This window comes from Tenrec ecaudatus, chromosome 1 (assembly GCF_050624435.1).
Source record: "Tenrec ecaudatus isolate mTenEca1 chromosome 1, mTenEca1.hap1, whole genome shotgun sequence".
Classification (NCBI taxonomy): Eukaryota; Metazoa; Chordata; class Mammalia; order Afrosoricida; family Tenrecidae; genus Tenrec; species Tenrec ecaudatus.
The window spans coordinates 201,705,961-201,725,002 of NC_134530.1; the positions used below are offsets into that span (position 1 = coordinate 201,705,961).

General features: G+C 38.4%; 1 protein-coding gene across 1 annotated transcript in view; it reads left to right on the forward strand.

Annotated features, from left to right (window-relative positions):
* Positions 1–19,042, forward strand: part of PLA2G4A (phospholipase A2 group IVA) — a 170,888-nt gene that overhangs the window by 117,463 nt on the left and 34,383 nt on the right. Inside the window, exons 9-13 of the mRNA XM_075528478.1 lie at positions 489–711; positions 1,556–1,670; positions 11,713–11,850; positions 11,933–12,025; positions 17,530–17,601. Coding sequence (XP_075384593.1) covers positions 489–711; positions 1,556–1,670; positions 11,713–11,850; positions 11,933–12,025; positions 17,530–17,601 — 641 coding nt within the window. The remainder of the gene's footprint in view (positions 1–488; positions 712–1,555; positions 1,671–11,712; positions 11,851–11,932; positions 12,026–17,529; positions 17,602–19,042) is intronic.

The following is a 19,042-nucleotide window of genomic DNA, read 5'->3' on the forward strand; positions in this document are numbered from 1 at the left end:
CTTCTAGCTGTTGAATAGTGTGAGCTGAATTGCCCATGAACTAGACGTAAGGATTAGACCTCATAAGACTCACTTCTGTGGACAGAGAATCTGACATTTCCTCTGAAATCTCTCTATTAGCTTCTATTGTTGACCAGTTCTGATCTAGTTCTTCCACTGATTGGTGCTGCTATTGAGAAGTCAGCCCAAACTCTCAGTAACCTACGTATAACACAACAAAACATTGCCCTGTCCTGTGTCGCGCCCAGTGTTATGGACACTGTGCAAATCCATTTCAGTAAAGATTATCCTCTTGATGTTTTGCTCTCTATTTTACCAAACTTGATAGCCTTATGCTTTCTTTAAATACATTAATATCTTTATTTATATAGTTAAATTAACCAAATAGATCCTCTCTTAAAGCTTCTTTTCATAGAGAGTATTTATTTTTTTGGAGAAGACACTTATGCATACCATTTATTCTTTGTCACGTTTTGTTTTCTTTACAGGTACATGTCTACTTTATATTCTGACCCCGATTTTCCAGAAAAAGGACTAGAGGAGATTAATGAAGAGCTAATGAAAAATGTTAGCCACAATCCCCTTTTACTTCTCACGCCGCAGAAGATTAAAAGATATGTTGAGTCTTTGTGGAAGAAGAAAAGCTCCGGACAACCTGTCACCTTTACTGATATATTTGGGATGTTAATAGGAGAAACACTAATTCACAATGTAAGCAACCACCAAATCTATAATTCTTTCAAGTAAACAATGGATGTCATGTTTTAAGTGAAAGAAAGCACTATACATTTTATAAAAATCCCTTGACTCAGTTTATACTTCCCACAATATGTACTGAACTCTTATTTTGTCCATATATTATAACTTCATTTACATCTCAAACTCATGCTTATAAATTCCCTGAATCTACTTGCTAGTTTCCATGTGTGGGGAAGGCATTTGCTTCCTTTTCCTTTGTAAAATACAAGGATTAACCTGTGACTCCTGTTAGTTGCCACCCACTCATCTTTACAGATGAGGAAGTGAATACAGGAAGGATTTGTGATGTAGAGGAAGAATGCAAATTAGATAGACAGAGAGAGAGAGAGAGAGAGAGAGAGAGAGAGAGAGAGAGAGAGAGAGAGAGAGAGTCAGAAAAGGCAGAGGGTCTCTTGGAGCCAATCCACTTCGCACATGACTGCAAGCTGACATTTCCATAGATGTTGAAGCCTGGAGACAGGGCAGAGTCTGTCTGAGTCAAGGAGTCTGCCCTGCAGCTAATTTCGGGGTTTCCTCTGCACCTGTCCAATCTTTCTCCTGTCAGATGTTGCCATGATGCCTAGAGCTAGGGTTGCCTTTAAAATGGAGATAATTATGTTAATAGAGCCTACTTTTTGTGACTTACTTAGGACACCAAAGTTTCTAGAAGTATAAGACTTAGTACTTTAAACTAATACAGTAATCAAAATATTTCATTTTTATTATAAAATATTGTTTTCACAAATGCTGAAGTTGAAATATGAATTGAAATACCTTTCTGCCTGTATTTAAAAGTGTGTCTTTCTTCTATGGACAGAGAATGAACACTACGTTAAGCAGTTTGAGAGAAAAAGTCGATAGTGCCCAGTGCCCTCTACCTCTTTTCACCTGTCTCCATGTCAAACCCGATGTTTCCGAGTTGATGTTTGCAGGTAGGTCACGCCCCTTGCAGAATGTTCCCTAGAATCTTCCAAAAGTGGCATCCACTTTTTTAATTGTAATGAAGAAGTTAAGTTGCTTACTTTAATATATTTTCTGTCTCATAAGAATATTTGAAAATTTCAGAACCTATTAAGCCAAATGGATTTTCTGGTTATAGAGAATAGTCCATAAACCTAGTAAGTCATGTTCGCCTTAGTGATAGAAAATTCTGTAAACACATGCAGCTCATCAATGTTTGCCCATTTCCCACTAACTTTTAACAAAATATACGAAACCCTTGTGATTTAGTGGATAATGCTTTGGGCTGTGGACCGCAAGGTCAGCAGTTTGAACTCACCGGTAGTTCCCTCAGAGAAAGACCAGGCTTTCTGCGCCTGTGAAGATTTCTAGTTTAGGAAATCCAAAGAGAACTTCTATGCTGTCGGAATTGACTCCATAGCAGTGAGTTTCATTTTGATTTTAGCAAAATATTTCAGACAAAGTCTATTTTTTGTTTGTTTGTTATATTTTCATTAAATAGGGTCATAAGAATATATTTAGCATTCAAAGCACTGTTCTAATTTTGATAGTTCAGAGTCTAGAAAATACTAGTCTATCATAGTTTTTGGTACTCAGGAAACAAAATGCCTCCACATTCTTGCTTATTAAATATCAGAGGTAAATGATTGTTTATTCCACTGTAGCTCTTATTTGATGTTCTGACAAGGTGTGACATCATATCTGACCTCTATCACTCCCACCCAGCACTATGGCAGGCCTTCCAACTGAGGCTGGGGGTGGGGGGGGGAGTCATTGCATTTTAAAAATTTATTTCAGTAACACTGGTCCCACTTTGCACTGAAGAAAATCATCATGATTGGTGTGTGTGTGTGTGTGTGTGTGTGTGTGTGTGTGTGTGTGTGGGTGTGACTTGTATCCACATTCTGTTTGGAATTCGAGAGCTCTCTTTTTTCTCTCACCTGATTGGGCTCAGTCAAGAATTTGAACAGTTTATGAAAAGGATGCACAAGTTGCTCACGCAAGCCATTCAACAAACATTGGTTCATAGTGAACTCACTACCATGGAGTCAGTGCCAACTCACAGGCCCTGTAGGACAGGGTAGAACTGCTCCTGTGAGTTTCCAAAGCTGTCGATATTTATGGAAGTTCAAAGTCAGGTCTATTCTCCTGTGGTTTGAAACTCCGACCTTGCAGATCACTGTCCCGTACGTAACGACTAGACTATATTAACTCTAATTCGTATTGTCTTTATGATTCACCAAGCTCTTAATACACATACGACCTTATTCAATTTTTACAAAAATGTAGGAGGTAGGTACTTTTTATTTACAAAACCAACAGAAAGAGTAAATTATAGACCTTTTCTCATTTTATAGTACCATAATGACTTTTCTGATTACTGACCATTCAGAATTCAGATTATCAGGTGCAAAGGCTGAAAGCCTTTTTTATATAGAATATATAATCCTTGTCCTATGAGACCTAATAATCTGGTTGGGAAATTTATTATAATTATTTTTAAAATGAAGGTGCCAGAGAGTGCAAAACTGTTGCTTTGCACTGGAACCTTGACAGGTAGTCTCCTTTAGCCTTGGTTACCTCTACTGACAGTATTTTGTTAAATCTATGAGAGAAAGTGAGTGAGTGCTTAAATTAGTGATGATCAATAATTAAGTTTGCAGTACATGCAAATGCTTAGCGTATTCTGTAAGATTTATGTGGGAAAGATGGGAAGTCTGGAACTTAAAGATGAAATACCTTTATTTCATAATATGCATACATACACATGATGAAAAAGTGACTATGTGAAAGAAGAACGTAATTACTGAATTGAGAGTGGGTGAGACATGTAGTAAGAGGCTCACATTGTGGCGTGCTCAGCAAAGTAAGGAACCAGAGTGACTTTCAATGGAGTTCAGAGTGGAAAGCTGACACTTTATTATACAGAAACACAAGGACCCAGAAAAATAATGCTCTCCTTCACCTGCTGAAGCTCCTTCTTCTTCTGTGCCTGCCTCCCTTCCCCCTTTCCTTGCCTCCCTCATCCTTTCCCCAACCTATCTACCAACTCTATCTACCTACCTACCTATCATCTTTCTTCTTTCATCTTTGAATTGACTGATAAATATCTTAACCATACTAGTCAATCTATTCTTGGCCAATTCTATCGCCTTTCATTCTGGAAGCCTTGTGATGATTTGTGCTGTCAACTTAATTCCATCTTACAGCGACCCCACAGGACAGAGTAGAATTGCCGCACAGTGTTTCCTAGGCTGCAGTCTTCATGGAAGCCAACACCAAGGATTTTCTCCCATTGAGTTGCTAGTGGATTCAAACCACTACTTTTCAGTTAAGGTGAAGCACTGAGTGCTTCGCTCCGGTGCCACCATCACACCTTCCGAAAGCATTATGACAGAGTTAAAGTGCGCTGAGTCTAACTTGGAAACCTCCTGTTACTAATGAGCTAAACTACCTGTGCGACTCACTTCATGTTCCTTCTAAATTTCTCTATCATTTCACGCTATTTTGCACTGTCGGGTGGATTCCAATTGATGGCAATCCTCCAGGACAGTGTTGAATGCTCTAGCTAGGATTCCCTATACTGGGGACCTATGAGAGCAGATTGCCAGGCACTTTCTCCTGCAAAGCTGCTGATGGATTGACACAGTTTAGCCTCCCATTGTGCCACCAGGGCTCCTAGTCCGTATTGTTAGAGAAGGATGATTATTCTCATGAGTTTTATCATAAAGAGTTTGTTCTTGACAGTTACATCAGATAGGCTGAAGGCTGGAAATGGAAGCAATATACAATATAATAGTTTTATTATGATTACTATGGCATTTTCACTCTGGCTACATTTTGTTCTGAATTTTTTTTAGTTCATAGCCATTCCCAGGAAGAAGTTTGATTAAATAATTAAAGAGTAAATGATAGCTTCGCCGAGAGCGCTTTGGAATGACCTAAGCGAAGGAAAGGCTGTTTCATTTTTAGTGTTTTTACATCTGTCTCGATGTGCCTGTTTTGATCATCTGTCTGACTGTGATATTGCTAGAAAAAGAAAGCCTCGTTAACTTCCTCTTTGTCATAAGGAAGTCTTAACTGCGTCTTCTGACCGAATCGGAGGACTCCATGACGCAGTAGTAATGAGGCACGTGTACCCAGACAAGGCTTTCAAAGATGCGCGCACTGAGAAGTCCAATGGCAGAGCCATAGTTGTATTTCATTGCTCTGAAATTTGCTTATTGAGAATTACTGTTCAGAAAAACAAGTGGAAATAGTTCCTGAATGACATTAGAGAAAGTCAAAGTATTGAATTACCTTAGTTTACAAAACTTGTATTGGCTTTCCTTACACAGAGAGCATTATTTCTCTTTAAGACTATTTTTGAACTCTATCACAAGGGTAAAACAAGTACACAGCTGCTTAAATAATTAGAAATCTCTGGCACTCCATTGCACTATTTTTTTCTGATATAATTTTATATTTTTAAAATATATGTTGATTAAAATGTATGTATATATCTATGTTGATCAGTAAATTGCATTTAATGAACACTACTGTCGAATCCACCTCAGGATAAGTACTTTGAGTCCTCAGGCTCCTGGGAAGGTCACATATTGAGGGAAACTTTTGTGCCAAACTACATAAAGAGGTGAATTCTAGAAAGAAATTTTGCTTAATTTTCAGAAAATGAAAGCAATAAAATTATTTAAGTAATATTTTGGGAAAAACACCTTTGTTGTCACATAGATGCAAAACAAAGGAATTAGAAGCAGGAATATTACTATAATTTTACTAATAAAGTTCAGAAACGAGGGAGTTACTGATAAACAGTAGAGAGAAATAGATATAAAATGCCTATTAGTTGACATGCGATAATGATTTTAGTGTAGCAGGCTAATAAAGTTGTTCCGGTAGAAAACAAAGCAAAATCAAATGTTTCTGAGCGGTAACAATATGGTTTCAGAAATATTAAGGAAGACTGTGGGAAAGAGTGGTGCATTTTTTTCCAGGTCAGTAGAGTGGGAAGTGATGACAGCATTTCTGAGCATAAAAGTCCAACAGGAAGTTGGAAATCTGCAGATGGAGGTTCAGAGAGCTCTCCAAGTTTGAGGCGTATGAATCAGAAGAATGGAAATAGAGTCAAACACAGTTCTTGTAAATTTTTCAGCAAGGACCAGAGTGAAGCTTAGCTCTTGAGAATATCTATAATTAGTGTGCATAATATTAACCAAGAAGATGTAGCTGGAAAATAGGATCTACTAAAATGTCATGAGTCAATACTCAAAACAGGGGCATGGAATTTAAAGATAGGTAATTACTGGGAATGATAAAGACATTTTCCTAATGCCCTCTGATTCACTGCAAGTCAAGTTTCACTAAGTTCATGCAAATCATTGGGAAATACTGCTTTCTGATGAAGAGCATATGCTCCATTTTAGTCATTGATTTGAGTTGAATGACAATATTGATAAGATAATATTTTAATTTTATCACTTCATGAACATATAACATTCTGACTTATCATTGAATAAACAATGCAAATAAATTTGTGTTCCTTTTCCCAAAATTTACAGAGACAGATATATTCTAGAGTTCAGGATTTTTAGACTTAAAAGTTAGTACAGTGTTTATACAGTGGATTAAGGTGAGCTCTCACAATCAAGCAGTGATATTTCTCTTGTAGAATGTACCAATGCTCAATTTGAAAGCAATTGATAAGGAATAAAAAGTTCCCTATATCATTCCAAGGCTGGTTTCTAAATAAATTCAGCTCAGATTTTGTCAGTGACTTAATAAAATAGCCTGCAGAGTTTAAAGACTTTTCTTGTGTTTGTATTGTTGGCTAATAGGTGCAGACATGTAATAATTCCATAAAGGAATAAACCAAAAGAGATACGTAACACAGGAGAGAGGGCGATGGGTTGGGCAAGAGTGGGTGTTGATGAGACTCATTTAGAGAGGCGGTTAACAGAGACCGTAAGCTAAAGATTAAGAGGAAGGCAAAGGTACAGAATTTAAAATACTGTTGATAAAAGGCCAGCTTCAGACTGCAATACATGAACTATTGACTTGCACAGATTAAACTTGAAGTGACTGGACATTATTTACATGAACAATGGGAGTTGGTGATTACAGCAAAACTTTCAATCATACTCATTCACGAAGGCAGAACAATGCCTATCAGAACAAATTCATGTCATAAAAAAGCAAGGAGGGCATTAAAATAGGAAAGGTATGGTAGTCCTGAGTGCCCAAAGTCCAAAGACTACAAATTCCATAACTTTGGGAAAGCAGTTATCTGCTTCTTCTCACTCAAGGAGATTTCAGCCTTAAGTCCAATCTGGTATGTAAGGTCCTTAAATCTGCCACAGGTGAGTCTGAGGTGAAGCCCAGTTATCTTAGTAGAGTTTCCACCTCGAATCTTTCTGGTGTGACCCATGAAGGACATTGTAAGCCTAAATGTTCTCTATCATAATATGATAATTATATCTCTACTGCGAAGCTGAGACATAGATAAACCATAGCTATATGAATGGATTTCAGGTTCACATTCAATTCTAGCTGCCATCTAAGAACGAGTATTTCTTATGTCATGAGCCTATTCTCTACTCGTCCTCAGAGATCACTGAAGATACATGTGCTATAGCAAAGTGCAGTGAAGAAATCAGATGGTGCCCAGCTATTAAAAGGAATAAGTTTAAAGGCTTGTCTTAAAACAAGTAGCCATGTAAGTGAGGCATCAACTAAATCCACATGGAAGAAGCACACCAGCCTGTGTGATCCAAGGATTGTACATAATAAAATCTGAATCTGAAGGAGGAAATGAGATCAGAGCTTAAATGTGAACGTCCAGTTTGCAGAAGGCTATAAATAACAGGGGAGGCCCAAAATCCATTTTCAGGATCCCTATATGGATTAATCTACCAGAGAATCCCCTCTGAATATAGTCCCAGGATGTGTATAACGTTGCTATCAGAGAGCGTTGTACTGTTTATTATGGCAAATGTAGATAGGTAAAAGTGTAACATCTTATCATTTGAGGTCCCTTTTGACCTATTTTAAAGTTGTTTCAGTTTTTAATATTTTCTGCTTTATTTTCAATTGAGTTTTTATTATGTTTTGTCTGCTTCTTGATGTTATTTTGTTTGCTTGTTTCTTGCTTTCATTTTAAGATTTTCTGCATATTAAATCCAGTATAAGTAAAATGTTAAAGATAGTAAATGGATTTATAATTACCTAGGGAAAGGGCAGGGAGGATGGGGGAAATTGAGAGCTAACCACAATGAGTGCAAGAAGATGTTCTGAACTTGATTGTGGTGATGAGTGCACAACTCTTCTTAATATGTTTGAGGATTAAATGGTATTTTATGTGAATTATACGCCAATGAATCTATTTCTAAAAAAAAGAAGGAAGCTTTATATTTGCATAAGGGAATACCAGGCACAAAAGCCTTGTCTTTAGAGTGAGTTTAGCTTGTCTGAGGAACTCCAGAGGACCTGTGTGGTGACATGGAATAAGGAAGGTGAAACCTGACAGGACATGGATTAGAACTTGCAGGAAGCCATACCATCGCAGAAGCTACATTTTTATTTTCAAGGTCATGAGAGGCCACTGGAACGCTTTCAGTTTTCATTGGTGTGTCCTATTTTACATTTTTAAAAATTGATTCTGGCTACGGAGCAATAGAATAGAGACATTTTAGGAGACTGTTGTAGAGACAAAGACGTTCTGGTGGATCAGTGGTTAAAACACCTGGCTGCTAAGCATTTGGGGTTTTGAACACTTCATAGGATAAAAAGGTGGTAAGTCTGATTCCTTAAAGATTTACAGCCTAAGAAACCTTAGGGAATTTCTACTCTTTCCTATAGCATTGATGTGAGTTTGAATTGACTTGACACTGATGTTTTGTTGTTTTATTGTTGAGATTTAGGGGAGAATGGATGGCATTTTGGACCAGAGTGGTTGTAGTGGGGGAGTTGGCAAGTGATCAGGCTACATATTAAAATATACTAGTGGGTACCAAAAAAAAAGAAAAACTCCACTGGGTGGAGCTTTCATAATATATATATATATATATATATATATATATATATTTTCTGCTAGGCAAGCAACTTGCTCTTAGTGCATCCAGCAGTATCACCTGGGAAGGTTCTTCTTGGTCACAATGAATTTTTTTCATGAAAACAGTTTCGCTCCGACTTCGTTTGTTTTTTTTTGTTTTTTGTGAAGGCCGATTTAAGAGAACAGTGTACAGCTATGAAATTTTGTTTCCTATTCGGGAAAAATGGCACAGAAACTGTTGTGAGGTTGAACACAGCTTACAAGGATAGAGTATGGGAAAAACTCAAGTGTACCAGTGGTTTTCTTGTTTCAAAAAAGGTGAAATGTTGATTAATGACAAATCTCATTCTGGACTTCCGTCACCTTCCAGAATAGATGAAAATGTAGACTCTGAGTGCACTTGGAGTTCATTCTTAGAGGTTCTGAAATTATTGCATAACAGTGTGTGACAGAAAAGTCTGATTTTTGGCAGATGGGGGACTGGTTTTGCCACCACAACAATGCACCTGTTCACACAGCCATCTCTGTGTGCCAGTTTGGGGCAAAAACCAGCACGCCTTTCCCTGACGAAGCACCTGGTGCTTTTGTACTGAGTGCCACGTGGATTGTAGCTGAACACTTGCCCACGACACGTCGCCAGGGTTCCAATTAGATGCATTGTTTGCTAAGCGGAAGACTGAGAAAATTGCACGTCAAGTAAATGGGAGCCACAAACGAAGAATTCTTTGTGGAGACAATCACATTCCCATAGGATTTTGGTGGCACCGTCTTCAAGCATTCACTATTAACTGACAGTGTGAGCCCACCAACTGTTTTGTGGGAGGAAGATGAAGCAGTCTGGCCCCATAAAAATAACAGTTTGAAGAACTTTATGGGGCAGTTATTCTGTGTCCCAATTGGTTTTTATGGGTTGGAGTAGACTTGACTCCAACAAGTGTCTTTTTAACATATTAATAATTATTAGCCATAGCTGTAGCCTTGGGAATGGATCAGAGATAATATCAGTGACAGTTGATTGAGCTATTGCAATAGGCACATCTCATAAACTTTTTCCAGGGTGCCCGGTTTTTATTCACATTTTATATATGAAGGAGTGAATCCAAAAGAGAGGAAGCCATCTGCTGAATGAACAAGCGGCTGAGAAAATGTTGTGGGGCGCATCTTACCTTCTCCCACTCCCACGGCTGATGGGCTCAAAGCGGGGCTCAGGCATGCTTTCACCTTCAGCCCTCCTCCAACCCCATCTGTTCCGTCTCCCACAGGCCTCTCTACTTTTATTGCTCTGTCTCCTACAGCGCTTGCATTTTCTGCTGAGGTCAAGGATTCAATGTAATGACCACACAGAACTCACAGACAATGCTCTTGATGGTTAGCAAAGTTTATTAGGGAGGTTAGCAGGTTACAATTCAGGTGAGAAATGCTCATGACACAATTACTCCGTCAAGAGAGTTTCTTCTCTGCCATGCCCACATGCGGCCTTCTCTGGCCCTCAGCCAGTTGGTTTCAGCTTTGCCCAGCTCAGCTAATGCTGCAGTGTTTTAGGGCTGCCATTGGATGTCCAAAGGGCATCGATCCAAAGGCACTCTCTAGGTCCGCAAAAACAGCTGGCCCCCGCACCCCGCACCCGCCTAAATCCCAGAGGCACCCTACTCCACAAGCTAGCCTCCTTCCCAAAACACTCAGCTTCACTTGGTCTGTGGGCGGGGCAGTTCACTGCTCTGTCCCATTCCCAGGCTCTGCTGTCGCCGCTCCTCTGCCACTCTTCTGGTGGCCGCAGTGTCTTGGGGATCTAGAAGGTTTGACATGCTCCGCTCTGGGCTCTTCTCTCTTGCGGGTAGTGAAATACCCATCTCCTGCTTCTGAGATGGCTTCCCTTTATAGCAGCAGGACGGCAATGCCAACTCTGTTAATAACCACTCACCGCTGATCCATCTTCCATTCCTACTCAGACCACCAGGAAGATAGACGTCCTCTGGTGACAGTCCCAAAGGCCGTGGCAAGAGAAGCCATAGTGCATAATTCACTGCATTGCTGCAGCGGAATGTGCACTCATGCTGCCTGCCCCAGGGCCTCTCTTCTTTCTTAGGCAGTACGCTCCACAGCCCTTAAGTCATCGTGTTTCTAAGATATCATCTGTAAAAAATGTGAATTATAATCTTGGTGTAGATGCCCCTCGGTATCAACAGGGATCGGTTCCAGAACATGCAGTCCCCGGGGCCTCCCACTCTCCCCTCCCAGGAGGCTCAAGTTTCCTATAGGAAGCACTGGTGTTTGCATATCACATATGCCTACCCCGCCATTTGCTGTGGATCATCTCTAAATTACTCATCATGCCACATACACCGTTAGAGCTCTGTACACGCGTTGGGCACTCCCGCCTAGCCTTTGTGGGCCATCTTTGACCACTTACTTGGGTTTTTGGAACCTTTCCTCCCACCCAGACACAAAGAGCACACATAGTACACGTAGTGAACACGTTTTTCCTCTTGGATCTTCCCTCCCGCCACCAATATTTTCAATCTACTATTGGTGGAATCAACCCATGTGGAAACTGTCAATTAAATGACAGGAAGAAATCAGAGATGTTAGAAGACATTTTCTTCCCCTATCACAGCCTGCCTTGCAAGAAAGTTTAATTTTCTCTAATTCTTTCACAAATTATACTTTTGAGTCCACAATTATAATTTCCCACTGTAGTTGAAATGGGTTTTATAAAAAAATCAGTTTATAAATGGAAAATGATAGTCAAACTAGAGGTCTCTGTGCTTTCTTGTTTACTGATAACCTTTTATTTTTGTCATCAATTCCTATAGAATGTCCTATCTATGATGCATTTGGTTAATACTTTTATCTTCATATTTGAAACACACAGTGATAAGAATCAAGGTTTGACTGAAATGCTCCTTATGTACATCTGTGTAACATTTTCCTATTAATCAATTGTCTCATTTCTCACATGCTTTCAGATTGGGTTGAATTCAGCCCCTATGAGATTGGCATGGCTAAATATGGTACTTTCATGGCTCCTGACTTATTTGGAAGCAAATTTTTCATGGGAACAGTTGTGAAGAAATATGAAGAAAACCCTTTGCATTTTTTAATGGGTAAGAGACCACCATCTATCCCTGCTGGTTTGTTTAAGTCTCGGTGAATTCTCAGTGGGTTTCTGTGTTTGCTTTATTTTAGGTGTCTGGGGCAGCGCCTTTTCTATATTGTTCAACAGAGTCTTGGGAGTGTCTGGCTCACAAAATAAAGGTTCCACGATGGAGGAAGAATTAGGTATAGTAAAATGATAGACTTGTAAAGCTAGATGATATATTTTATTACCATACAGCTGTATAAGTATCCTTATATAGAGTGAAATTAAATCATCATAAAATTGTAATTATTTTAATGTTTCAAACAATATTTTTTTCTAAAACTCTTTAGATAGACCACTTGAGTGTCATTATGGCCTTGAGGCTGTGACACTCATAAATACCATGATCCCTAACAACAATTTCAACTAAGGCATTGCCATTTCTTTTCCCCATTATACATATAAGTATATAATTTTTCTTAATGATTTGTTCCTTTACCAACTAAGGAAAACTTAAAATTCTACCTTTATCAACAGCAGAACACATTTTTTAATAAATCATTTTATTGGGGTTCATAAAACTCTTATCACAATCCATCCATACATCAATTGAGTAAAGCACCCTTATACATTCGTTGTCCTCGTCATTCTCAAAATTCGCCTACCACTTGGGTTCCTGGAATCAGCTCATTTTCCTTTTTTCCTTTCCCCTCCCTCTTCGCTCCCCCCTCTCCCATGAACCCTTAATAGTTTATAAATTATTATTTTATCTCATATTACACTTCCCGGCATCTCCCCTCACCCACCTTCCCATTGCCCATCCCCCAGAGAGGAGGTTACACGTGATCCCTGAGATAGGTTCTCCCTTTCTACACCCCCTTTTCTCTCCAATGTCACCACTCTCACTGCTGGTCCTGAGCGGTTCATCTGTCCTAGATTCTCTGTGTCACCAGATCCCTACTGCACCGCTGTGCATCCTCTGGTCTAATCAGGTCCGCAAGGCAGAATTGGGATCATGATATTTGGGGGGGAGGAAGCGTTCAAGAACTAGAGGAAGGTTTTGAGTTTCATTGTTGTTACACTGAACCCTGAGTGACTCATCTCCTCCCCACTACCCCTCTGCAAGGAATGTCCAGCTGTCTACAGATGGTCATTGGGTCCCCATCATGCATTCCCCTCATTCACAGTGATGTGATTTCCCCCCACTCCTTTGTTATTTGAAACCTGGTCCCCTCGGCCCTTCATGATCACACATGTTGGTGTGCTGCTTCCACGTGGGCTTTATTGCTTCTGGGCTAGATGACCGCTTGTTTACTTTCAAGCCATTAAGTCCCCAGTCCTCAATATCCGGGCACTATCAGCCTTCTTAGCAGAACACATAAATTCATGGTTTTGCCTGGATCTCAGATGGATTCTTTCCCTTAAATACTAACTAATTGTTAGTTTCTTATAACTCGAAGTTTATAACAAATAGAAGGAAAACAAACATTCCATATAAACTCTTATAAGCCACAGCTAATTAATTCCTACAACTCTAGCTTAATAAATTAAAAGATAAACAGTGCATATAAATGTATTTATTTATATAGTAAATATGTATTATTCAATTTAATTTATAATTTAATGCTAATCTTTATAAAACTTGAAAGATCTGGTGATTTTCATATACAATAAGAAAAAAATAATGCTAGAGAAATATATATTTTCTTTGATATACAAAATCGGCTTTAAGAAAGCAAACAAGATATTTATTCCGTATCCTACTTCCCCATCCCCACCCTCAAAAGTCTTACTATCTCATATTCTAGTTGGCAATGACTCTGGCTAGTGATGTTTCCACCAATAATGGGAAGAAATGTGAAACTCTATCTGAATGTGAGACCAAAGCAGCAGGTCTCAATTATAATTCTGTGCAAACAACTCCTCTGTAAATCATTGGACAATAGCAAGGAAAATATCAATAAGAAATATAAAATGACTGTGTGTTACATAGCTGCTTGGTGTTGAATACTCAACCAATGTAAGCCTAGTTTGTTTTATCCCTCTGGGGCAGGAAGGGAAGGGGGCTGAAGAGGTTTAGGTCATTGCTAAGGGCGGAGGATCAGGAGGATGTTCCCTGGTGTGACCTGTCGCTTTGAGGGCCAAGGCTTGGCAGGTTATGTCCTCTCTATGTGTGTCTAGCAATCAGCAGCATGAACATTACCTCAGATCACATTAAGGGTTTCCGAAAATGATATCATGAAAATCATAAAGGTGAACCTGAGGACTTCTGGCAACTCTTTCAACTACTCACTGACTAATGTTCTACCTCTTAAAGGAGGCTCAGGACAGTTTTGGTTTCTGTTCTCCATTCTGTCTGTAGAAAAACTTTAATATAAATTGGACCATAGCCAGGTAATCTACATCAAAGTCCTTATTTCCTTCCAGAATTTTGAATGTGAGTAATGTAAGGCTTTGTGTAACCAGAGTTAAACATTATACTAGATAATGGAAAATTTATCTACTAAAAAATTTATCCAGTAAAAACTTACTTATAAAGAACATAACATTTGATAAAGCATCTTTTTAAATCACAGCATAAAATGGAAGCAGAAAAACTGCTATTTAAGGAAAGAACATCATTTCCTATTTCCAAAATACATATCAGGCCAGAAACACAACTACTTTATAGGACACCTAAGGAGGATCATTTCTTTTCTTTCCCCATTTCCTCTATATAATCATAGTACTCCCTGTAACAATTATGAAATGAAATGGATAATATTAATCAGTAAACATTTTCTTTTCTTGGATTTCATTTATATCATCATGCAAGTAAAGATAAATAATATAGTATTATATATAATCTGAAAACAATATCAATGTCAATTTACTACCTCAAGCAATTATTAATCCTTCCATCACTATGGTCACTCTGTCAGTTTGACTTACTGCAGTGGCTGGAGTGGTGCAGTGGTGCCAGGAGCTAGGCCACTGGTATCTCTGATGCCAACAGGGTCGCCCTTGGAGAACAGGTCTCCAAGGAACTTCTACACCAAAGCAAACTAGGAAAAAGGAGGAGGTGATCCACTTCTGGATAATCAGCGATTGAAACCCTTATGGGTAATAGTGGAACATTCTGTGACAGAGTGTGTCAGAAGATGCTCCCTCAGGCTACAAAGCAGGCAAAGCACGGAGTCACACAAAGGTCTTCAACAATGAGCTCAAATCTAACAAGTGTGGGGAGGCTGGAGGCCAGGCAGTATATGCTGAGTCTCTAGGAGTCGGCTAACTTGACAACAACTAACAAAGGCAAAATAATAAGCAGACAGGATCACAGTGGCAAAAGAACACCAAATACTATCCTATATTTCATCTATCTGTCATATAGGCTTTCATCTATGTACATTCTCTTTCTCCATATCTATATCTGTATCTTATTTATTTCTAAATCTACATCTATATGCTTTCAAACCATTTTATTTGGACCGAATCCAGACATCATCCTATTCCCTAGTTCAATCCTATCAAGCATTATTGAACAATTGCTGACACATCCATTTCAGAACATTTTTTTTCCTTCCTTTACTCTGTGATATCAGCTCCCTCTTGCCTTCCACGTCCCACACTGACCTTCCAGTCATTTTTATTAGTTAGTGTCTCTAAAGATCAATCCATCCTGGGTCTCGTATACCAAAAAAACCCATAGAAAATAGAAAACCCCTAACCGAGTCGAGAAAGCTACTAACAGTGACAAAGTATACAGAGATAAAACCTTAAACAAAGAAAAAAAGGAACAAACAAGCAGCAAACATAAAAAAAAAAACCAGATCAAGCACAAAGTGTATCAAAAGGGAAATCAGATGAAGAAGTTCTCACCTTTCAAGTCAGATTTATCACTATTCTTTGTCTGATACCCAGGTGATTTCCATCCCGCAATTCTGGTTAGAAGGAAATCACCAGAGGCTCGTTCCCTGTGTAGATTCTGCAAATGTAATTTTGGCTTCTATTTTCACAGGCTTCTGTTCACTGGAATCTCACAATTTCAGCGCTGATACTATTCCCTCCTTTGGTTTTGGATTATAATTTACAATCCTTGGATCATGGGTGGTGGTGTGCCTCTTCCACATGGTTTCAATTGACTTTTCACTTAGATGTCTGCTTCTTTGAACATAACACTTTAAGACCCTGAGAGCTGGGTAGCAAACATATTTTAACACAGTTACAAATAACGAATCCACAAATAAATTAAGCCATGGATTCATTCTGAGCAGGTAATCCATGTGTATGGTTCTAAAAATAAGCTGCTTAAAGTAGACTCAAAACAACTGCTAAATTTTTTGGAAAGAACTAAAAGAAAATGAATTAAAGAAATCTGTATTAAAAATTAAATAACAGCACCATATTTTATATCTCTATAAGTGAATAATTTGCATATTGGGGAGTGTGTATTTCTCTGGATGAAGGAAGAATGCTCCTGAGAACTGGAAATTTTACAGAAATTTAAATACAGTTTTTTTTAACATTTTATTAGGGGCTCATACAACTCTTATCACAATCCATACATATACACACATCAATTGTATAAAGCACATCCATACATTCTTTGCCCTAATACAGTTTTTAAGTTTCCACAGTGACTAATTTATGTGTTGTTATTAAGTCAGATAAAAAATATAACTCGTGAAAAAATGATCTTTTATCTATTTGTAGCTAACTGGTACTCACTAAAATGAAAAGCAAGGAACCACAGACTCTTTAGTAGATCATGATTTAATGATTTTGTTTTTGACTTCCCTTTTTAAACCAGAAAAGCAAATGGATAATGTTTTAGAATGTTTGCATTTCTTGTCTTTTAAAATTTAATTTTGGAGGGTCAGAAGATTTAATATTGGGGTTATGGGCAAGAAAATCTTTGAACTCAAAGATATCTGTTTTTATGTACCTATTGGGACCACTGATATAAGCATATTTGGAATTAGTTTCTTAAAATTAAAGAAAATAGTATTATAGACTAATGGAAGGGAAATATTTGTATATAGAAAGTGGGTTTATATATCTAAAAGAGCTTCATTTTTATTAAAATAATTTTTACCATAGTGATCTTTGTATTCCAAACTTGAATGCTTTTTCATTGGGAACATAATAGATTTTAGCTGCTGTCTTTATTTGAAATTTTATCGTTGTTATTTTTCTTTTATAACTACGTTCTTAATAGCTTCAGCAGAAAGCACAAAGTTTTGACAGTAAAAGGTATATTTCAACGCTTGATTTTCAGTACCATTGAAAATAAAACATAACAAATATTTATAGCCTTCATTCTCTTTGAAGAAACTGCTCCGTGACCCAGAGGCAGATTTGGGCTTTGTTTTCATTTACCCTCCTACAGCTTAACATGAATCTTAAACATCTTTAAGTTCTAAAAAAGTGTTACAATGAAGAGCTTTCTTTATGAAAGTTATTCTTGTTTGAATTAAACACAAATTCTCGCTAAATTATGAATGAATGGATTTTAGTTTAATTTCTTATCTAGTGCCATTTTGTTTTCCAGTCAGAAATCTGTCAACACTGATAATTCTAGTAAACTATATTACTAAATTGATTCCAATTTACACTAGTAGATCTATCTTTTTTGTGTTTTGTGCTAAGATTGCTGTCTTGTAGTAAATTTACTTGGGAGTTTTAACAACTCAGGTACTTGAATTGTTTTGTTTTGTCTCCACAGAAAATATTACAGCAAAGCATATCGTGAGTAATGACAGCTCGGACAGTGATGACGAGTCCCAAGGGCCAAAAGGTACGGGAACCGGACCGTCCTTGGGAGACCTTCACGGGAAAGGCTATGCATATTGTGTCTGATTGTCTCGCTCAAGGCCCTGTTTTAGGCACTGAAGTAATGAAAGTGTAGCTTTCCATTGGGTTAAATGTTGAGTTGCTAACTGGAATTCCAGGTCTATAGTATTAACCCACTCGCTATCCTGCAGGAGATTGATGGACTGCCTACACCAGTAAAGGTTTATAGCCTCTGAAACCCTAGCGGGCTGCTCTGCCCTTCCATTTAGGGTTGCTATGGGTGGTAATTGACCCCAGCGTAGTGTATTTTGTTAGGTCTTGGGTCTCTGGAACTTGAAGAATTCCAACAAATATCTTATCCTCACTTAATCATCACTGAAATGAAAATTCTCTAATTAAATTGTTCCTTAGAAGATAATATGTGCAAATTGGATGAATGCAGCTGAACAGGTACTTGACGTGGCCACTGCTCAATGTCTTGTGAAAATCAATATAGGCCCAGCTGGGACTAGGTTTGGGCGCAGAAGCACCGCTGAGACTCATTCCTTTTCCCCCCATTGTTGTGCTGCCTCATTGCAACAGGTTATACACGCAACCTTGTATGGCCTTCCTGTCATTAGGTCAACAGACACTCCTAGTTATGATGCCTTCGTTTTTATACATTTAATTTTGTGCAACATCTTTAGGCAATTTCAACTTTAGTTTCTTTAAATCAAAATGGAATCACATAACCTAGTCTCAGAGAATTGTAATAATCAAAGTAGAAAGTGAATACGGCAGGCTCTATATTGTAAACCTCCTGCCATTGAGTGAATTTCAGTTCATATGACTTTACAGGGTCGAGTAGAACTGATCCATAGAATTCCCAAGAATGCTAATCTTTACGGAAGCAGCACTGCCTATCCCCCATCGTTAGGCTCCTGGCTATGAACTGCTGTCCTTGTGGAAATCAACCCCAGGCTTACCCATTGTGCCATTAAAACCAAACCCATTGCCCTCAAGTCAATTCCAACTCATATTGAAATTTATAGGTGATAAATCTTTTTTTTTCCACTGTGCAACCCGCCTCAGTGCCTGAAGCCCATGAGGGTAAAGCCAGGGTGACAGCTTGTTTTCGCATGGGACACTGAGAGAGACCCATGGGATCGGACCTGCCAAAAAATCCAAACCCATTCACAGGTGATAAATTGTAATGGGGGAAGATTGCTTCATCTTTTTACTGTGTAGCAGCTGGGAGTTTTGAACCACTGACCTAGTAGTTAACAGACTGCTGTTTATTCAACAGTTTCACCATGGCTATGTAAATAAATACTTATTGTTAGTGTTACAGCTGAAGAATAAGAAACATCACAACCTGTTAACTTCTGAATGTCTTCCAGAGTTGGCGCCACTTTCCAGGCTAACAAAAGGAAGATAGATCCTCTCTACCCATGGAAGAGGGTGCT